Source organism: Petaurus breviceps, unplaced genomic scaffold (assembly GCF_028583685.1).
Source record: "Petaurus breviceps papuanus isolate PSGF00001 unplaced genomic scaffold, PetGlider_PUasm1.0 76, whole genome shotgun sequence".
Lineage (NCBI taxonomy): Eukaryota > Metazoa > Chordata > Mammalia > Diprotodontia > Petauridae > Petaurus > Petaurus breviceps.
In genome coordinates, this window is record NW_027186473.1 from 61,680,450 (window position 1) to 61,702,256 (window position 21,807).

The window sequence follows — 21,807 nt, forward strand, 5'->3', positions numbered from 1 at the left end:
AAGAAAAGAAAAGAAAAGAAAAGAAAAGAAAAGAAAAGAAAAGAAAAAAATCTTAGTCTTCTTAGGGGAAAATTTTGGAGGGGGGGGATGTGGAGGGACAAGTAGCTAGTTATCCATTATTTTGTGAAATTGGTAGACTGCTTTGGATAGATTCTAATAGGGAGAATGCATGTAACTGAGAAAGAGCAGAGCAAAGACAGTTACTCTGGAAGCTCCTCACAAGCAACCAGAGAATCACTAAATTCTACCATCTTCAAATCATGCCAACAAATTATTATTTTTTATTTTTTATTAATTTGTTTGTTTACTTTTAGTTTACAAAATTCAATTCCACAATTCCTTGAGTTTCAAATTCTGTCCCCCTCTTCCCCCCCCATTGGTGGCATACAATCAAGTATAGGATCTGCAAATACTTTCACATTAGACATTAGTCAGGTTATAAAGAAAAATTGTATCAGATGGAATGAAAAATGGTAAAGAGGAAATAAAACCAAACAAGAAAAAGAAAAAGATCCAGTAGTTTGCTTCAATCTGCATTCAAACTCAGTTCTTTCTAGTTCTTTCTCTGGATGTAGACATCTCTCTCCATCATGAGTCTTTTGGAATTAACTTCTATCACTGCATTGCTGAGAAGAGTCCAGTCTATCAAAGTTGGTCATCACTCATACATTGTGTCTGTAATTGTGTACAAATTTCTCCTGGTTCTACTTTTCTCACTCAGCATCAGTTCGTATAAGCCTCTCCAGGTAAATATGAAGTCCATCTTCTCCTTGTTTCTTATAGCACAATAGTATTCCATTACATGCATATACCATAACTCGTTCAGCCATTCCCCAATTGATGGGCACCCCCTTAATTTCCAATTCTTTGCCACCACAAAAAGAGCTGCTATAAATATTTTGTACATATGAGTCTTCCTCCCACTTCTATGATCTCTTTGGGATACAGACCTAGAAGTGGTATTGCTGGGTCAAAGGGTATGAAATTATTTATAGCCCTTTGGGCATAATTCCAGATTGCTCTCCAGAAAGGTTGGATCAGTTCACAACTCCACCAGCAATGCATTAGTGTTCCAGTTTGCCCACATCCTCTCCAGCATTTGTCATTTTCCTGTTTTGTCATCTTAGCCAATCTGACTGGTGAGATGTGGTACCTTAGAGTTGTTTTGATTTGCATTTCTCTAATCAATAGTGATTTAGAGCATTTCTCTATATGCTTATAGATATCTTTAATTTCTTTCTCTGAAAACTGCCTGTTCATATCCTTTGACCATTTACCAATTGGGGAATGACTTGTATTCTCATAGATTTGGCTCAATTCTCTGTATATTTTAGAAATGAGTCCTTCAACAAATTATTCTTATTTAAATAAAGAAATAATAATCAAAATCCAGAAAAGAGGTACCATGAAGCATAGGTTAAGTTGCATGGGGGAAAAAACCTTGATAATAAAAATCCTTATGCAACAAAAAGCTTTCCAACTCTAGCTTGTAGTTTTCTTGTTTCAGTTGTGATATTCTCTAAAAGCTATGTCTACCCCAGTGCCTTCCTGTGGCATGAAGGTGATTCTAGTATCTTAAAGACAAAGGTCAGATGCTTCATCCCAGAAAGATAAGTATTGTCTTGGAACAGACAAAAACTGCTTTCTGGGGATCTTTCCCCTGAAATACAGAGAGCCTCATCAGCAGTAGGTAAAACACCTGGTGATAAATTCTTTGGTATGAAATAATAAGCAGTTATAAAATACTTAATCCAATGTAGCCCCTTTCTTTTTCTGCAGTGTTGGTAGAAGAATAATAGAAAAGAGGATAGAAGATACTAAGATTTATGTCATCTCTACACAAATTTAGCTGCTGGCATTCTAAATGTGAGATTTGAACAAGTGGAGGAACGAATCTTGGATTGATTGCACATACTACCCCCAAAAAAGCTATCAAAAAGATATCAATAACTTTGAATCTGTAGTTTCACTTTCATAGTTCTATGAAAAAAAAATTATCTATATTTCAAATAGTGATAATGAGAATGGATCAGCTTCCCTAAATAATGTCTGCAAAAAAATTCACATTTACAGTCATACAACTGACTGAAGGATTCCATTGACTTATTTGATTTAAAAAAGAATTTCAGAAGAACAAAAATGCAGCCTTAAGAGTCCTCTATGAAAGTGTCACTCACTCATACATTAAAATTAGTCTGGATTCTTTGAACAATACAATCATAGTCATAATTTTATTCATGTGGAGCATAAAATGGAAAATATGCCTGCCAAAGGGCATCCTATCATAGAGGATGAACCCAAATGGAAGGGTTATTCCTCATGCATATAGTCTCTCAGATACTTCTATTTTGGGGTAACATTGTGATGGTTGCATTAAGACTTTGAACACTTAACTAATGTTTAATGCGAAGGTATTTGTAGTTCATATATTTGATTGCATGCCACCATAGGGGGAAGGGGGAGAAAATTTGAAACTCAAGGGATTGTGGAACTGAATGTTGTAAACTAAAAGTAAATAAATAAATTTTTTAAAAAAGGAAAAATAACAAGCATGAGACAAAAATATAAAATAAAAAGGCTTAGAACAATTCAGAGCCTCCAAAATATTATCCATAGTCATTCAAAAGAGTGTATCTAAATATTGACTCAAGAAAAAAAATAATCTAGTAGATGGAGTTATTTTGTATTCTCTTTGTCCTTGCTTGGTAAAAACTTTAATTTTCATTTTCTTAGCAACAATATTAACTTTGATCAATTTATTCCACCAGTGTGCAGTGCATTCAATACTGCCATCTATTTGAAAGCATTTTATAGTCTGTGCACAGCACATGAAGATGCAATATTCTCAATGTTGTTATTGAGGTTTCCAGAATGCATATATGCAATGTGTAGTTGAAATACCAAACTGCAAACATAAATAATTTTATATACCATGTCCAAAAAAGTCTCAGTGCAGTTTTAAGCTTATTAAGGCTTTATTTGGTCTATTTATTATTTTATTTAATAAGTGTATTTAAGAATCTTTTTTTTTGCCTTTTGGAGGGCAATTGGGGTTAAGTAACTTGTCCAAGGTTACACAGCTAGTTTTTTTTGTGTGGGTGTTAAGTGTCTGAGGCCAGAACTGAACTCAGGTCCTCCTGAATCCGGGGCCAGCGCTTTACTCATTCTGCCACCTAGCTGCCCCTGTATTTAAGATTCTTAAAGGTTAAAACCACACTAAGAGTTTTGGGACAATGCATTAAAGTTTTAAGCTTTATTAACATACAGGGTATGAGGCAGCTAGGGGGCTTAGTGGATAGAGTGCTGGACCTACAGTTGGAAAGACCTGAGTTCAAATGTGGCCTCAGACACTAGCTGTGTGACCTGGGCAATCATTTAACCTCTGTTTGCTGTACTCCACTAGAGAAGGGAATGATAAACCATTCTAGTATCTTTGCCAAGAAAACCCCATGAACAGTGTGGTCCACAGGGTCACAAAGAGTCAGACACAACTAAATAACTGAAGGATAATATACAGGGCGTCATAAAAGTCTTAGCGCAATTTTAAGCTTAGAAAGGTTTAAATAAGTTTGCTAAAATAAACTAAATAATAATTAGACAACTAATTGATGTAGATTAAACAAATCTTTAATAGACTTTAAAATGCACTAAGATATTTGGAACGTGATGTATATCTCTACTTTTAGAAAGTTTTCACATGCCAGCAGGGAGGTGGGCCTTGAATCTATTTCCCTGTTTCTTCTGTTTTGATTTACTACAACTAGTCTATTATCAGGATTTGAAATATAATCCTCCTTCTTCCTCTTCCTCAAGTATTAGATAAATCTCAAAATGTTTCAACAACATCAGAATTCTGGTTTTGGGGGGTTTGTTTTTTGGTCTTTAACATCAGAATTCTTAACCTGGAGTCAGTGATGTTTTTTTTTTTTTAATTTTTTCATAACTATATTTCAATATAATTGGTTTACTTTGTTACCCTCTTTTTCAAATTTTATGTATTTGAAAACATTATTCTGAAATGGGATCCATAGTTTTCACCAGACTGTCAAAGGATTTATCACACACACACACACACACACACACACACACACACACACACACACACACATTAAGTAGTCTTAGGTTAGATCAAGGTGGGAACCTGTGACCTCCAGGCTACATGTGGCCTTCTAGGTCCTTGGGTGGAACCTTTTGGTTGAGTCCATGTTTTACAGAATAAATTCTTTTATTAATTCTGTTAAGTTATTCAGTCGAACAGCCACACTTGAGGACCTAGAGGTCCACATGTGGTCTTGAGGCCATAGGTCCTTTACCCCTGGGTTAGATAATACCCTATGGGGGTTTCATGTCCCTAAGTATTATAAATGGATCAGTCAGCAACAAGCATTTATTTAGAACTTATTATGTCAGACACTATGCTAGGTACTAGATTACAAAGACAAAAAATAAAACACTCCCTGCCCTCAAGAAGTTTGCACTCTATTAGCATATACACAAAATAAATACAAAGTAGTTTACACAAACTAGGATCTGGGAGGGTCAGTAGAGGTTTTATTTAGAAGACATTGTTTGAATTCAGTCTTGAATGGCATGGGGAATTCTAAGGGCCAGAGATGAGCAGGGAGAAAGCATCTTAGGCATGTGGAACAAGCAGTGCAACCACATGGAGATAGGAGATGGTATACCATTGTGTGAGGAATAACAAGAAGTTCAATTTGGTTAGATCCACAATAATAAGGCTGGAAATGTGGGTCAGAGCAGGGTTGTGAAGGGTGGGAGATAGAAGATGGACTGTCATATGTCGTCATTGTTGTTGCTAACAGTTCAGTAGTTTCAATCAGATCTGACTCTTCATGACTCCATTTGGGGTTTTCTTGGCAAAGATACTGGAGTGGTTTGCCATTTCCTTCTCCAGCTTGTTTTATAAAGGAAGAAACTGAAGCAAACAGGGTTAAGTGACTTGCCCAGAGTCACACAACCAGTAAGTGTCTGAGGTCAGATTTGAACTCAGGTTTTCCTGACTTTAGTCCTGGCACTCTTTCTATTGCACTACCTACCTGCCCATGTGTAAAGAACCAAAAAAAAAAAAAAAGACCAATTTGATTGGCTCATAGATGTGATACATAATAAGGCACAAAAGGTAGAGTTATATCAGGTTGTGAAGGGCTTTAAATTCAAAATGGAGGGGTTTATATTTGATCCTAGATATATAATAAAGACCAATTGGCATTGATTGGGTGTGTGGAGGGGGTGGGAACAAGGGTGTGACCTAATCAGACCTGCATTTTGGGAAAATCACTTTTGCAAGTCTGCCTCTTTAGAAGAATTCAGTAGTGTTACTTTAAATGATTTCTTCTAGAAGAGCTTTATTTTCCATGTTGTAATAAGCTTCAGAAGGAAAGAGACAGTTTGAAATTTCCATCTGACGTCTGTGCTTTGTAAATATATAATTAATAATTGACTTTAAAATGCAGGCAGGCAGTTTGAGTTTAAATCTAGTTACAGGCTAAGTGGTCTGCACAAATGGACTTTTGTGTAGAATAACCAAGAAACCCTATTTGTCATGAAGTGTAAATATTTCTCTTGACAGGCCCTTTGGTAACACATTCGTTGAAAGCTGAACTCTGGAAGAAGGTTCCTCTGAGAATAAAATTCGTTGTCTAATGTCAAGGATCCTTTTGATATATTTATGGCAAATATGATGTAAATTCAGGACATGGAGTCTATGCCACATAAAAATACTTTTTGTGGATAACAAATAAAAGAATGGCCTTATGCTGAAATACTCATTATTTCTAGATTTAGACCAGTAAACTATGATATGTTAGTCCTAATGGTAATTTTATGACCATCTTTCCTAAAGTCTCTTAAAGATTTTATGTCATCATTCTAAATACTGATGATTTTCCATTTAAGATCAGTTTCACTTTATTATAGTGACAAATTCAGGCTTAGTTTTACTGATAAATAGGAGTGGGGGAGCTTAAATGTCACAAAGAATCTGAATATTTTGAGCTTTGGGGTGTGTGATGCCACTGAGGTTACAAGATGTTTGCCAGGAATATAATAAAAGTGATCAAAGGGAGATATTGATAATAAGGAGTTAACAAGTCAGGACCATTTTGTATGAGAAGTCACTGGGTTCAAGGTTATGTATGGGAGTAGCTGGCATAGCGGATACTTCACTGGACATGGAGTCAAAAGGACTTGAATTCAAATCCAGCCTCTGAAATTTGCTAGCCTTGGTGGGGTGGCTAAGTGGCATGGTGAATAGAGCACCAGCCCTGGAGTCAGGGGGACCTGAGTTCAAATTAGGCCTCAGACATGTACACAAAACTAGCCATGTCACCTTTGGCAAGTCACTTAACCCCAATTGCCCTGCCTTCCCCCCTCCAAAAAGCAAAAAAAAAAAAGAAGAAGAAGAAGAAAAGAAATTTACTAGCCTTGGAACCATAGGTAAATAATTTAACCTCTCTCAACCTTGGCCTCCTCATCTGCAAATGGTGGTAATAGTAGGACTTGCCTCCCAGGTTCATTTTGAGATTAAATGAGATGGTATAGGAAAAGTAGTTTGAGAATCCTAAAGTGCTATATGAATATTAGATAATATTTTATCATTAGCAATAATAATGATACTTTATTAAATTATGCCAGTCATTAGGAGGAAGGTATAGTAGTATAGTAGTAAGAAAAAAATGTGGATTATTAAAGTGGAGAATTCCAAAATCAGGCAAGATCAATAACACAATAAAAGGGCATTTAAAGAAGTAATGGGGGGAAATAATATCCAGTAGAGAGGAAGAGGGAAAATATGAGGAAATAAAGATAAATACTGGTATTAGGAGGGGGCATGAGCATAAGCATTGATATGGCAACTACTATGTTCCAGGCGCTGTGCTAAGTGCTTTACAAATATTCTCAGTTCATCCTCACAATAACCCTGGGATTTTCGGAACTATTATACCCATTTTATAGTTGAGGAAATTAAGGCAAACGACCACACAGCTAGCAAGTGTCTCAGGCAGGATTTGGACTCAGGTCTTCTTGACTACAGACCCAGCACTCATTCTCTTGTGCCACCTTATTGTCCTAGGTATCTAAAGAAGCAGATTCGAACAGATTTTCTTTTCTGTTCTAAATTATTTGTCTTGTGAATTGTGACTCATTTCTAAAATACAGCAAAATAGCATTCTTAATTGAATGATATTTGAGATGGAATCATTCTGGGTATCTTCACTTTCTCCATGGGCAAGATTAGTATTTCATAGGTAAAGGCTGTTGAGGGCAGCTCTAGAAAATATCTAAGGGTTTGAGTGGATTGTAGATTCAATGTTTCTAGTATCCTAGAATGATTTTTTTTTAGTGTTATTAAGCTGCATTAAAAAGGGCATAATGACAGACCAACAGGAAAAAGCCTTGGGAAACCCTTCCCCCCTCTCACTCCAAATGTTATTGTCTGGTTCTCATCAGATACTAGGCTCCTGCTGTTGGCCAGATGTTGACCCTGTCTCATCCCCCTCTCTTCTTGAAGTAACCCTTCTCCACTCCAACCCATGGGCCTACTCTCCCTTTCTAATAGTCAATGTTTAGGAAACATCTGCTCTGTCATTGCTCGCAAAGGTCCCCTGGACCTTGCCCTCTTCCCTGCTATTTTACCCACTAAACATTAAGTACCATTTGGTTTTTCCATCTGCCATGAAGTGAATCATCTTTTTATGAGTTGTTTCCCTGATTAGAACATAAGCTTATTGAGGTTTTCTATTTGTATCCCCAGTGATTGGCATAGTGATCAGCACACAATAAACACTTATTAAATGCTATTGCATTCATAATTTTCAGAGTGTCTAAAGTATTGCATTTAGTTTTAGGTACCACAATGTGGAAGGATATTGAAAAGTCATAAAGTGTTCAGAAAAGGGACAACCAAAACAATGCAGAATTTTGAACTTAAGGCCCCTGAAGGCAGACAACACACTGTGCTAAGTGCTGGGTGTACAATTAGAAATAAAAAGAAAGATGGCACCTGCCCTCAAGAAGCTTACATTCTAATGGGGGAAAATAACCTCTAAAAAGGAGTTGAAGAGTAGGAGCAAGAGAAGGAGATGGGAGATGGTACCCTATCAGGGGCATGGTGGTAAAACCCGGAGACTCAGAATCATGTCTCAGAGGAGAATGAAGCATAGCCAGCCTGTGCTCATTCACCAAATGTAGTCATCTAAAAGGAATTCAACATTTGAGGTTCTGTTGAAGGAACCAGAGTATTTTAGAAGACTCACTGGGAGACATAATTGTTATTTTGAAGTAGTTGAAAGTCTGTCACATGAAAGAGTGAATAAGTCCCAGAGGGCAAAACTTAGGAGTAGTGAATATGAGTTGCCAAGGAAAATTTAGGATTGAGGGAAAGAAAAATCCCCTAACAATTAAAGTGATCCCAAAGTGTTATAAGTTGATTCAGGAGGTAAAAGGCTTCCCCTCATTGGAAATCATAAAAAAAAGATGGATGTTCTCTCAGTGATGTAGTGGGGAGGATTCTTGTCCAAATATGACTTGGACTTGATGGTTTCTGATGTTCCTTTCAACTCTGAGATTTTGTCTCTTTAAACAATAGAAGGATTGTTATGTGAAAGAGGTCTCAGGATTGTTTGTTTTATACTGAACTAGAATCAATTCAACAACAACAAATGGTACCAATTGAACATCAACACCTACCACAAGCAAATCACTGTTCCAGGTACTGTGCACATAAAGGCTTTTTGGTGGGCATACTTCTTTCCCTGATAAAGTTTCCATTAGGTGGAATGGTAGGACTGTGATATGAGCAGAACTAGCCTGGCTCTTCTTCAATGATTGCTTGCCTCATACTCACCACTAAATTATTAGAGCCCACTTAGGCTAAATATTGATTATGTTCTAGCACCCAGAATCCAATTCTGATTGGAGCATATCACAGAACCAAAAGTTCTTACTCAATCACTTCACCTTTTCTGCATGAACCCAGCATCATGACATAGATTATAAATGGGTCATTGTTTACTTGGGAAACACAAAGAGTTGTTTTTCACAGACATTGGTCAAGAGCCCAGAGCTATTCAACATTTTCATTAGTGACCTGGATAATAGAATAGAGAGAATATTCATCAAGTTTGAAGAAGACATAAAGCTGGAGACGGGGAAAGGAAGAGCAGCCAAACGATTTGGAAGGATAGAATGAGAATTCAAAATGGCCTTTGAAATTCAGAGAAGTGGTTCAAAAAGAAATAATAAAACCTGTAGCAACCAGGGTGTGGTATTTTTAGGGAGAAAAACAATTGCAAAAAAATAAAAGAAGGAAGAAATTGGTTATATACAAATGAAGTTAAAAATTATTTTTAAGTTTTAGTAATTTGAGATTCATTATCATTTCGAAGAAATAGCTAAGTAGAAGAATTCTATAGTAGAAAGAATACTGGATATGAAGTAAGAGGCCCTGGATTCTGATCCTGGTTCTTGTACTACCTTCTACCATTATGAACTTGGGCCATTCACATTTCATCTCTTGGTCTAAGTTCTATCATCTCTAAAGAAGTAGGGTTGATCATACAGATTCTTACTAGTTAAAAACAAAAACCTATCATCATAAGTTTATATTATTATTGTTTATTTTTAAAAGAGCAAACTAAGAATGTATGTTTTTTTTTTAAGATTTTTCAGAAAGAATATGTTTACCTGCCTTAAGGTTGATTAACTATTTTTACCAATATTTAAGCCAATTCTATAACAGGAATAGGAGCTTCAGCTATGATATCATTGGTATAGGATCCCAGGTGAGGGAATTCCCTCTGTCAATGAAGGTTAGCACCTTCTTGCAATGTATAGTCCTGAAGAGCTTCCTAGAACTTGTATAGGTTCACACAACAAGACTGCATGAGAAATCATACTTGAACCTAGGTCTTCATGACTTCAGGGTCAACCCTCTATCTACTATACCATCAATCTGTTCATAAATTAATTGGCAAATATTTAAGTGCCTATTGTGTGCCTACCACTGTAATGGACTCTGGAGATAAAAGTATAAATAATGAAATAATTTCTACATGCCTTGAGCTTATATTCTAATTATGGAGACATAAAATGTATGAGAGTGATATATAAATATATGTAAAGTATATAAAGTGAATACAAATAAATATATTCAGTATTGTTTGATACAAAGTAGTATGAAAGAGAGGGCATTAGCATTTGGTCTAATCCAGAAAGGCTTCATATACAAGATGGTGGTGCATCAGCTACATCTTTATGAAGCAGAGATAAGGTGGGCATTCTAGGCATAGAAAACAGACCATTTGTATGGTGTAGAAATGGTAAATGGAATATCATATGTGAAGAATTGAAAGACAGCTAGTTTGGCTATATTGTAGAGTGAAGAAAGGGGAATAATGTCCAAAGATTTTGAAAAGCTATGTTGAGGTTAGATTGTTTAGGACTTTATGAAGTCCTACAGTAAATGAAGGAGTTTGGTTGCCTACGTGGCACAGTGAATAGTCAGGAAGACCTAAGTTCAAATCTGGCCTCAGACACTTAACACAAAACTAGCCATGTGACCTTGGGCAAGTCATTTAACCCCAATTGCCCTACCTTTCCCCCTCCAAAGAGCAAAAAAACAAAAAAAAATTTAAAAAGTTTGTTACAGGGGAGGTGGCGCAGTGAGTAACAGTGCCAGCCCTGGAGTTGGGAGACCCGGGATTGGTTCCGGCCTCAGATACTTAACACCCACACAAAATAACTGTCTGTGTAACCTTGAGCAAGTTACTTAATCCCAATTGCTTTAAAAAAAATGGAGTTCACATTTTTTTTCTAAATGTAATTGGAACCACTGGAGTTGGTTGAATAAGACAATCACATGAACAGAACTCCATTTAATGCAAATAGCTTTCGTAGTGCTATGTGAGATAGACTAGAATCAGTATGAACTTGAGGCAGAGAGTTAGGAGACATTTACAATCATCAGTCATGCTGGCTATTATCCAAACCATTAATGTTAAAGTTCTCATCTGTTAATTGAATCAGGATCAATGGATTCTACCCCAAAAGGTCCAATTCAGTGACTCATGATGACATGTTTGTATCTGTGGTTCTTAGAGGCTATGCCAGCAGCTCTGAAAAACCATACTGGGCTAACAAAGTTTTGTTCATGGACCCAGAGTGTTACATTATGTTTCTTCTAAAGACCAGTTTGACTACATATATGACATACATATTAACTCTTTGGCCATGAGACCAAGTTAAAAATGTGAAAACTTCTACACTGATAATGCCCAAGTTGGAAAAAAGGAAAGCATGGAGTGCTAAGAATCATGCAATTTTTAGGCAATCTATAAATATTATTTTGGTCATTGGTATTCCAAATGTGAAATTCTTGTTGATATAATCTTAAAGGAATTGAATCATATCAATTTTAATTTTCTCACTATAAACATAATGAGCAGATATATAGAAGCTACTGTGAAGTGGAAGGGGGTGAATGATAGGTTCTTCTTGGAGAGGCTGATAAAGGAGGAGATGGAATTGGTTTCATCCTTTACCCTAAGGCCCCCAGAATTAGCCATAAAATAATCCATTTGATATTCATAGCCTTTGATAATCTGTTCCCTTCCTGCCTTTTCAGTCTACTAACACTTTATTCTCCTTCATGAATTCTGTGATCCAGTGCCTCTGGCCTCCTTGCTCCATCTCCTAACTCTATGTATATTCACTGACTGACCCCTATACCTGTAACTCTGTACTTCCTAACTTCTGCTTCTGCTTCCTGGCTTCCCTGGTTTCCTTTAAGTTTTAGCTAAGATCCCTCCTTTTTCAGAAGGCTTGTCTAGCCTCCTTTCATGATAGTGCCTTCCCTCTGAGATTATCTCCACTTTATCCTGTGCAGATCCATTTTACATGTAGCTGTTCACATGTTGTCTCTCCCCTCCCCCATTAGTTTGTGAGCTATCTGAGGGCAGAATTTGTTTTTGACAATTTTTTTTAATACCCAGCACTTAGCATAGTGACCAGAACATAATAGAGGGTGCTTACTAAATGCTTGTTGAGTTGATAAAGGTAATGAGAAACATCATTCCACATAAGTGCTTGGGATAAACATGAGCATAATGATGACCATAAAGATGATTACAATGTTTGAGGATTTCCCAAACTAATTTGATCTTGGTTACTACTTTGCAGAATTAGACACTGGAAAAGAAAAGTATATTGGAAAATATCTTTCAGATATAAGAAATGAAAGATTCCAAAGGCTTATTGATTCCAAACAGAATAATCACATCATTATAACATTATAATGTGAATATTTCCTTCAACAAGAGTTATAAAATTCCAGGCACTGCAAGAACCAAGCATATTACTAAAAAATGGAATTGATTATATCTTAAGGGACATGAAATGACTAGTTATTGATGTGGAAATCATTTCCAAAAGAACTCATTGACTTGCTATGGTAGAGATAAAAATTAACACTAAATTAGAAGAAAAGATAAAAATGAGAAGATGTATTTTGTATTTATACTAGCACCAACCATTCCTATTCAAAGAAGCAATGATGCTCAAAAGATTCTAGAAATCACTTCAGTCAACCTGAAGTAACACTTTAACTCCTAATCAACCAAAATGGAAAAGTGGCCAAAGTAGTACTGCTCATAACTCAAAGTCATTAGCAAAATCTCATGTGGGCGACTGGGAAATAACTACGAGAAGTTTCATCTCCTAAAGCATTGAGAAACTGTGCAGAGAAAAGCATCAATTTTTGAGAAGCATTGCTTGAGAACCAATTAAACCAGGTCATCCCTAAAATATTTCAAAGCTTAAACTGGAAAGGGGATAATAAGCAGAGAGAAAACAGAACATATACAACAGTATTTATTTTAAAATATTTCCTGTATGTTTTACATAATTGCACGTATATAACCCAATAGCAATTTGCTTACCATCTTAGGAAGGGGGAGGCAAAAGGGAGGGAGAAAATTAGGAACTCGAAAATTGTTTTAAATGAATGTAAAACATTGTTTTTACATGTAACTACATTTCATTCCCTGATAGCTATATGAGGAAGTAGAAAAAAGTATTCATAATGAAGGGGAAAATAGGAGGCTAGTCTAGGGAAAAAAATGAGACTAGTCTCAGAGTTGATTTGAACTCAGGTCTTCCTGACTCCAGGTCCAGGACTCTAACCACTGTGTCTCCTACATTGTCCCCTGGTCAGATCAAACAATGAGCCAATCCATAAATATTTAATAAGTACTTACTATTATCTAGCCTCTGTGCTAGGCACTGTACTGAGTGCTAGGAATATAAAAAGAGGCAAAACATTGTCCCTGACCTCAAAATCACATTTGGAAATGTTTTCAGTTCCTCAAAAATAGGAAGAAGGACGCTGATAAAATGGAGAATAATCAGAGGGCAGCAATCAGACTGGTAAAGTGTCTCAAGATCCCACCCTATGGTGAAGAGTTGAAAGAACTAGCAATATTTCACCAGAAAAAAAAAAGAGAGAGAAAACAGTGGGAGGTGTGCTAGCTATCACTAAGTCTCTGAAGGACTCTGATGTGGAAGAGAGATCAGATCTCTTCTGCTTGGCTCCATGGGACACAACTAGCAACTGCAAAAAGAAATCAGAGACAAGTTTCAGTGTGATGCAAAGGAAAACTTCCTAATGAGTAGAGCTGTCCAAAATTGTAATGAACTGACTCAGGAATTTAGGAATGCTGTACAGGCAGATTCTTGTTCAGATACAGATTGCATTAGATAGCATCTAAGATCTCTTCCAAGCCTGCAATACTATGCTTTTGTGATTTTTCAAGGATGTTTTAATGTCGGTGCTTTTAGGGGATATTGGCTGAGATTTCTCTGAAAGTTTTTTTTAAGAATCCACATCATTAAAACTAGCCTGTGACCTTGGGCAACTTGCTTAACCCCAATTGCCCTCCAAAAAGCAAATAATAATAATAATCTACATCATTATACAAAATCATACACACAATCTTTTTAAATTTGAAGAAGAGAAATTAAGTTATTGTCAGTTCAATGTTGAATGTTTATTATAGCTGGAATGTTGCATTTAAGTCAATACTGTGGGTATACTGATTTTAATAGACCTAGAGAAAATCTTGAAATTTTGTTTTTGATCATCTTTTAATTATCTCTGCTTTATGCCATATTATTATACACAACTATAATTGATTTGATATTGTGTTCTTGGTCAGAAGCATCATTGTATTTTGACTGCTCTCTCTTGGCGCTCTTCTACTCACCAGACTATGACTAGTATGCCAGGTGGATTGTCAGGATTGTCCTAGAAGTAAAAAGTGAATGTCAGAAGTCTATTATGATAAATAAGATCAAACAGTGTCAGACAGTGCTACTGGCATTGAGATGTATGGTCAGATAAATCCACTAAAATAGATTATATAATTTTAATTGGCTTCATTTTCTAATTCTCACACTCATTCACCCTGCAAATCTGATCAGGTGTTAAATCATGTCAATACTTTCTCCACAACATCTCTCACATATATTGTCTTTTCTCTGTTCACAAGACCATTTACCCACTTCCTCTGTAGACTCTCATCACCCTCTGAACCATTGAAGTAGCCCCCTAATTGTTCTCCCTCATCAAGTCACACTCTAGTCATTATCCTGCATCAATGCCAAAGTGATTTTCCAATTTCAGGAAGAGACTCACTCTCCTTTTCACAAAAATCCATTCCTTGCCCAGGGAAAGCCTATGCAAAGGCCCCAAAGTGAAAGACAGAATGGTTAAGTATGTAGAACAGCAAGTTGACCTATTCAGCTGGAATCTAGGAATGCCCAAAAGAGAAAAAAGTCATCAAGTTCTTTATTCTGGCCAAGGTTAAAGTTTCCACCTTAATCAATGATCTCAAAAGTATCTTGGGTACCTTTGATCTACTCAATTGTGCCCTTTTTCTTGAGTTGTCTTTCTTAAATGTTTGCTCATCTTATTTAAATAGTTTTAATAACTCCCTCTTAACTGTCTTTCAGACTACTCAAAGAATGCCCTGGGTTTGTGTTTACTCCTCGTTCAAGAGAAGAACTGCCTCCCAACTTCCCCAAGGAAATTCCTGGAATATGTTACTTCTTAGATGCTTACATACAAGGAGCAAATCCTAAGGCATACTTCCCAAAAAGAGATATTGAAGATGGCAGTGCTAACTTTCTGGGCAAAGCATCAGGCATCAATTAAGTTGAATCTTCACCAGTGCTATCAATATTTGGGGGTTTAAATCCAGTGAGGATGTGTTCAGCCTCAGAAAGCACTTTAGGATTGCAGATGCCTGAAAACCAGTATTACTGATTCAGGAGCTAGGTCCCCTAAGACTTGTTATTTCTTTTTTAAATGACAGACTATATTTACTGAAATGATATTTCAACTCTTCCATTTTAATATTATGCCTCTTGAGGTACCTTTTCTTTTCTGTGACAGATGCTGTTATATAAGACACTCCAAATCCACCTGTACTAAGAATTCTAGACCCACTGTACATAACATCAGAAAAGCTGAATGTATTATACCAAGAGACAGATTTGCCTGCAGTACTGTTCCTTGCTTGAGCACCAGTTGTGCTTGAAATGCAATGTTCATGGTGTTGCTAAGAACAAAGTCACAAGAAGTTGTTATCCCAATTATAAATTTTTAAATCTCACTGCATGTTATTATTATCTAGCCTCTGACACAAGCTGTGTGTCTCTGGGCAAGTCACTTGACCTCCTAAGGTTGTTGTGAGGTTAAAATGTAATATTTGTAAAGCACTTTGGAAAATTTAGAATGGTATATAAATGCTAGCTATTGTTATTATTATGTGTTTTCATTGTGGCTACCGATATATAGCAAAATGGGCCAAGTATTTTTCTGTCAAGTCCTCTTATTTTAAGAAATTAAAGCATGGGTCACATAATATAATCACGAGCTAAATTTAAAAGAATGCTGAAATATTATTTTTAGTTTGTGAAGTTTTTAAAAAAAATCTTTTTCATAGTAGTATGTATCATAGCGATAAATGTTATTTTCTTTTCATGTATTCTTCATATTTAAGCATGATAAAAACCTTTCTATAACACATACACATATGAGCAAAGTGTCCAGGTGAACATAGAGGATATAAATTTCCCTTTACTATGGATTGTGTTACTTTTTTTTGTAATGCAATACTCGTGATTTTATTACTACAGTTTAAGCAGAAATGAAATAGGGTTGAAGGCAGGTAGAGATTGTGATTTTAGTGATACAAGGAATGATCAGATGAGAAGCTCATCTTGTGTCCAACTTATATTGTTAGAGAATTTCCCAGAATACTAGGTTAAGCAACTGGTCCAGAGTTACATACCTAGCACATGTCAGAGGACTAACTTGAAACTAGGTCTTTCTGAGTCCAGCTCTCTAACTACTATACCATTCTGCCTCTTGGAGTTAAAGAGAGCACCACACAAAGGGAACCCACTATGCAATTATACATGAGAGCAGTGCAACTTGATCCTGAAGCAGTAGAAACTGTCTATTGACTTTTTAAACCAATAGCAGTACCTGTAGGAAAAGTAGGATATATAAGTAGGAGATGTTAGGTTTGTGTCTTTTTATTGTTTTTTTTTAATTGAAGAGAGCATGGTGACTATTTTATGAATGCATACATGTATTCAGGAAAGGATTATAAATCTGCTATTCTCTTCAGTGCTTGGTGGATAGTAGCAAAGAAAGTGATCCATTGTGTAAACATCTTAGCTTTTTAGATGTAACAAGATTCTTTGAGCTCAGTTTCTTCATTTTACAGATGAGGAAACTAAATTCTTAAGAAAGTAAGTTTTTCCAAAATTACTTAGGCAACCAAAAGCAGAGCCAAGACTTGGACCTAGGTCTCATTGACTCCTCATTCATTATGTCATATGCTGACACCTTGATTCTTCACTCTGGTTTTTGCTTTTATTGTTGGTGTTTCAAGTAATCAGCCTTATAGCTACTTGGAAAATCTGGTAGAATGAGTATCGTTGAAAAATAACAATGCCCAAGCAAGAACATGATGAAAAGAACAAGTTTTAAATCACATACACAGACACATATATTTATATGTATGTATGTATATTGTATATGTATATATACAAGTGAAAAATGTTTAACAGAAGATCCTAAATTTGCTTGGATCCAGTCAAAATAGTTCCATATGCAAGTTATTAAATAAATTGTTTGTCACCTGTTCCATGTTGACAGCAGGATGAAAAAATAAATTGTAGATGGCCTGGTTTATCTTCAGTGTACCATTTGGTACTTTATTATGACATATTATTTCTATAGATTGAAGTATAAGTGAAGAATTGGAGAGCCTTTTCTTTCCAGTGCTGAGCCCTTACTATAAAGGGAGGTAAGAGAAATAGAAAGGAAAGAAAATGAATACCTAAAAGAAAAATATTCTCATTCCCACAAAGATATCTTTCTTCCAGTCCACACTTAAATCCCACGTACTTATACTCTTCATTTTCTGGAAGGGTTGAAGTTTTTTTCTGCAACAAAGTATAATTCTAAATAAGGAAGGCAAAAAACACCTCATGGTCTTGAGGAGCTCACAATCTAATGAGGATGACAACGTGCAAGCAACTATGTACAAACAAGACAGAGGCTGGAAAAATTGGGAGTGGTCTCAGCAGGAAGCCGATAAGATTCAGTAGGACCTGGAGAAAAGCTTATTGCAGAAGGTGAAACTTGAAAGAAGCCAGGGAAGCTAGCCACTTTAAAATTAGCTATATTCTGTCCTCACAATCATGCTATGAAGCAAGTTATTCCAAGATTGTTGTTCTCCTTTGACAGCTGAGCAAGCTGAGGCTAGGAGAGGTTGTGAGTCATCCAGGTTCACATAGTAAATATTGAAACCAGGATTCAAATCTAAGTCCCAAATCTATGTCCAGGACACAACATATTACATCTCTAGCACTAGTGTTAGAGGGGCTGTCTCCCTGGTGTGCTCATCAGCATTGATTACTTTTCTATCAAAGACATGATATTAGAAATATGTTCTCTTGGTATTTTTCCACACTTGACGTAATCTTTCAAAAATGAAAAAAAACACATTTTTTCTTAGTATTAAAATAGAAAGAACTCTGACATAAACATGACCAGAGAAGAGCCATTTTTGTAGAGAAAATTTTTATGTTCCAGAGAGAGATCCCAAATAGAAACCAAGAGGTATAATTTCTTTGTTATACAATAAAGAATTCTGAATAAAGGGACATTGACTTTACTAAGAATAACCATGAAAATCAAAGTATATAAATCTCATTCTACTTGGAGATAATTTTTACTCAAAAAAATAACATTGTTCTTTGTGACTTCTAACTAACAAGAAAGGAAAGTCCATGTCCCCCAAACCTATGAGAAATACAGCATCTAGGCTAAAACCTTATAGTGATTTTTTTTCAAGTCAACTTCATCTTAGACACATTGTAATTTTCATATGAGTGCATGTTTTTTTCTACATATTTCATCTATTATTGAGAAAAATGCTTTTTATGAATAAGGTACTCTTTCTATTATGAACTTTTAACACATAACAGTTATTTCTTTACCTTTCTCTCTTATTTCAAAATTCTTCCATCATTGTCAGCAGTTGCTAGGCTATAGAAACTCCCTTGACCATATTCTTCATTTAGCAATACTGCTTCCTCCAGTTGTCCATCCCCATCATGATATGCACAGAAATTGATCAATTAGAAACTCTTTGAAAGAAGCAGAACTGGGAAATCAATGTGTATAACTACAATATCAGGGGAAAGAACCGAACAGTAAGAATGAAAGGCATACAATTACAACAACCAAGGTTAGCCCTGGAGAAGAGCTTAGAAAATGCATCTTCCTCCTTTCTACTCCTTTCTATGTATATATGCCGTAAGATGTGGTTGATGTGTTTTTTGGTTTTTCTCAATTGCTTTTTGGTATTTTCTTTTTTTGTCTTTGTTACAAAGGCATGCCTTGCTGGGCAGTAGAATTGGAGAGGATATTTTGTAGATGAATGTAATGTAAAAATCAAAAGGTATTAATAAAAATAATCTAAAATGAAAAAGACTATGAACTCTGATCACCCTAACTATATACAGTATACAGATATGTACATACATTTGCAAAACCCTAACTAAACAATGATCTCCCTAACTATACTCAAAATTATTTATCACTAGAGTTGGACACAAGGTAATTTTTCCCCTGCCAAAATAAGCACATTGCCACAAGGTTCAGCTAAGTATACCTTAGGGTTTTCACATTCCCCCAGTGTAAATTTGTTGCCTGCTTCCTGCAGAAATTCATGATAGAAGTTCTCTCCCAGCAGACACAAAGTCACATCTGATATCCTGGGGAAGTAAAGGAAAAAAGAGAGGGAAGAGAAGAGGCAGAAGAATTCCAAACTCTGAACAATGGGCTTGGATGTCCTTCCACCTTAGAATATTCTTTTGTTTCCAGCTTAAATTTGATTCTCTATTATAAAGAATATTCTGCCATGAGTTAAAAAAAAAGTTTCAAGAACCACTGCCTTAAGTTATAGAGGACTGACAATCTGAGTTGGGTGAGAGAGCACCATTATCCATGAACTCACAGATCCTTGAAACAATTATTTCCATGAAAATATGATAAGACAGTGTAATATTTTTTAAGATCACCAGGGCTTTTTTTTCATAGATTTTAACCTATGGATATACTAATTTATCTGCTTGAGAAAAAAAATTCAAATGCAACAACAACAATAAAAATAGCTCTGGGAAGTTAAATTCAGGTTTTCTGACTGAGTTGGGGTTGAGGCTCTGTTGTCATTAGGCATTTTAAGTTATTTGATATATATATATATACACCATAAATGTAAGTGACAATATAGATTTTCCACCCAATTTTATGTTTATTTAAAATGAAATGGCTTGAAATCCACCTAGTTTGAGGAAAATCTTCAAAAGAGTTCTATGAAGAACTAAACTGAGATAAATCCAATCTTTTGGTTGTTTGGGTTTTGATCCAGACCTGTGGTTTCATTGTCAATATACACTCTCTAAATTTATGGTTTACTAGTTTTTATTTTTGAGACAGAAAGGGACTTTCTTTTTAGCCCTTTTGTGTAAAGTAATTCTTTAGGATTCATATGTCAAGACTCAAGTTTTTATTTATAGCAAATACTTCCCTCTTCCCTAGCCTATCTGGTTGATGTTTGTTATTGCAGGTGATATATTTGTGTTGATTTAGTGGTTTTTTTCTAAACTTCAATTAATTGAAAAAAGGAAAATAAATATTAGACTTTATGTTGAAAAATTGTGTGATTGTTTATTATGATTTTATATCTACAGATAAAGAGTAATTATTTTCACCATTACCTTCAGCAAATTGTTTATACCTGATTTTTGCTTCTGGCAAGTTACAAAGCCTAACAAAATGTTACCCAAGATTCTTGGTAGCTTCCTTGATATGCTGCCATATAAATATTGTAATGGAACTATTTAAAACATAATTAAAACATATATAAAATAAAATGAGTCTTTTTATTACAAAAGGAACATCCGATTCATATAAAAGGGATACTGTTCCAAGTTATACAATTGTATCAGTCTTTCCCTCTTCTATACCATTTATTAAAAACATGAAATTCTTTAAGATAGCAATGGAGAAGATCGCCATTTTCAAGATTACTTAGCACAATATCTGGTACATTTTAAAAATACTCGTTAAAAAAAGTTTTTTTTAATGAAAAAAAATTTTAAATGCTTGTTGATGTGGCTTTGGATCATGGGTAATTTTACCCATATCTGTCATATCTAATTGTATGTAACAATAGCTGATGTTATTGCCTGTACTGTGATATGTAATAGAGGGAACATTTCCTTTCTTTACCCACCCCTCAACTTCAAAGTAAGTATAGATATTTTCTGATTTCTTTTCATTGGCCAGGAGGACTCTTTTAATAGACTACTGAGCTGGAATTCCAGGGATATACTAAACCCTGCAGAGCTCAGAGTCATTTTTCTATTTCAAGGCAAGGAGGAATAAGAAGACTGAGGGAGAGACTGCCTCTTTAGTATATTACAGATTAGTCAATTAAAAGAGTTGTCATAGCTAATAGGAAGCAGTCACAAGGTATTTGTGCTTGCTCTGAAGTATGTGTGTGTGTGTGTGTGTGTTTTGGGGTGAGGGTAAGAGAATTTATCCCCAAGGGAGTGCTACACTATAAAGAGAATACTGAAGAAATAACAGTTTCTCTTCAGACAAGACATACAACTTTCAAGGATCCAGGGTCACAACTACTCCATGTTACAATATGTGGACAATACTTTGTGAAAGGGTTATTCTTACCTCTCTCACAAATATAAAACAAACATACCTTGATTAGGCAATTGTCCTATAGAAAAATGTGCTTGTGACAAAGATAAGTGAATTTCATTAAATTCCACAAATAATTATTAAATATCTATTATATGTAAGCTATTGGGCAAGGTGCTTGGGTTAGAAATACAAAATAAATGTCTTTCTGCTTAAGGTGCTTACATTCTTTGAGACCAGTGATGATTGCTCAATGATTCTTTTTATAAAAAGAATCCTTTACTTTGTAGAATGATCTCAACAGAATTCTTTAGATGGTGATTTTGCTCTTGCATCCAAAATATGATTTACTGGCCAGTGAATGTTTCTTGAGAAGTTGTGTGATATAATGCAAAGCACAATTTGTTCATATTCAGGAAATCCAGTCTCTAACAGTATTCCTGTACATAATTTATAAATTGGTTTCTGGATAAGTGACAACTTCTCTG

General features: G+C 35.5%; 1 protein-coding gene across 6 annotated transcripts in view; it reads left to right on the plus strand.

The window, feature by feature from the left end:
• GUCY1A1 (guanylate cyclase 1 soluble subunit alpha 1) overlaps positions 1-19,088 on the plus strand; it is a 92,788-nt gene extending 73,700 nt beyond the window's left edge. For 5 of the 6 annotated variants that reach the window (XM_069105607.1, XM_069105612.1, XM_069105611.1 and 2 more), the window contains one exon: positions 15,028-19,088. In XM_069105607.1, coding sequence (XP_068961708.1) covers positions 15,028-15,229 — 202 coding nt within the window. In that variant the 3' untranslated portion in view covers positions 15,230-19,088. Of the gene's footprint in view, positions 1-5,590; positions 6,359-15,027 lie in introns of those variants that run through there. The other variant, XM_069105608.1, reaches the window with a different exon arrangement.
• The last annotated feature ends 2,719 nt before the right edge of the window (positions 19,089-21,807 follow it).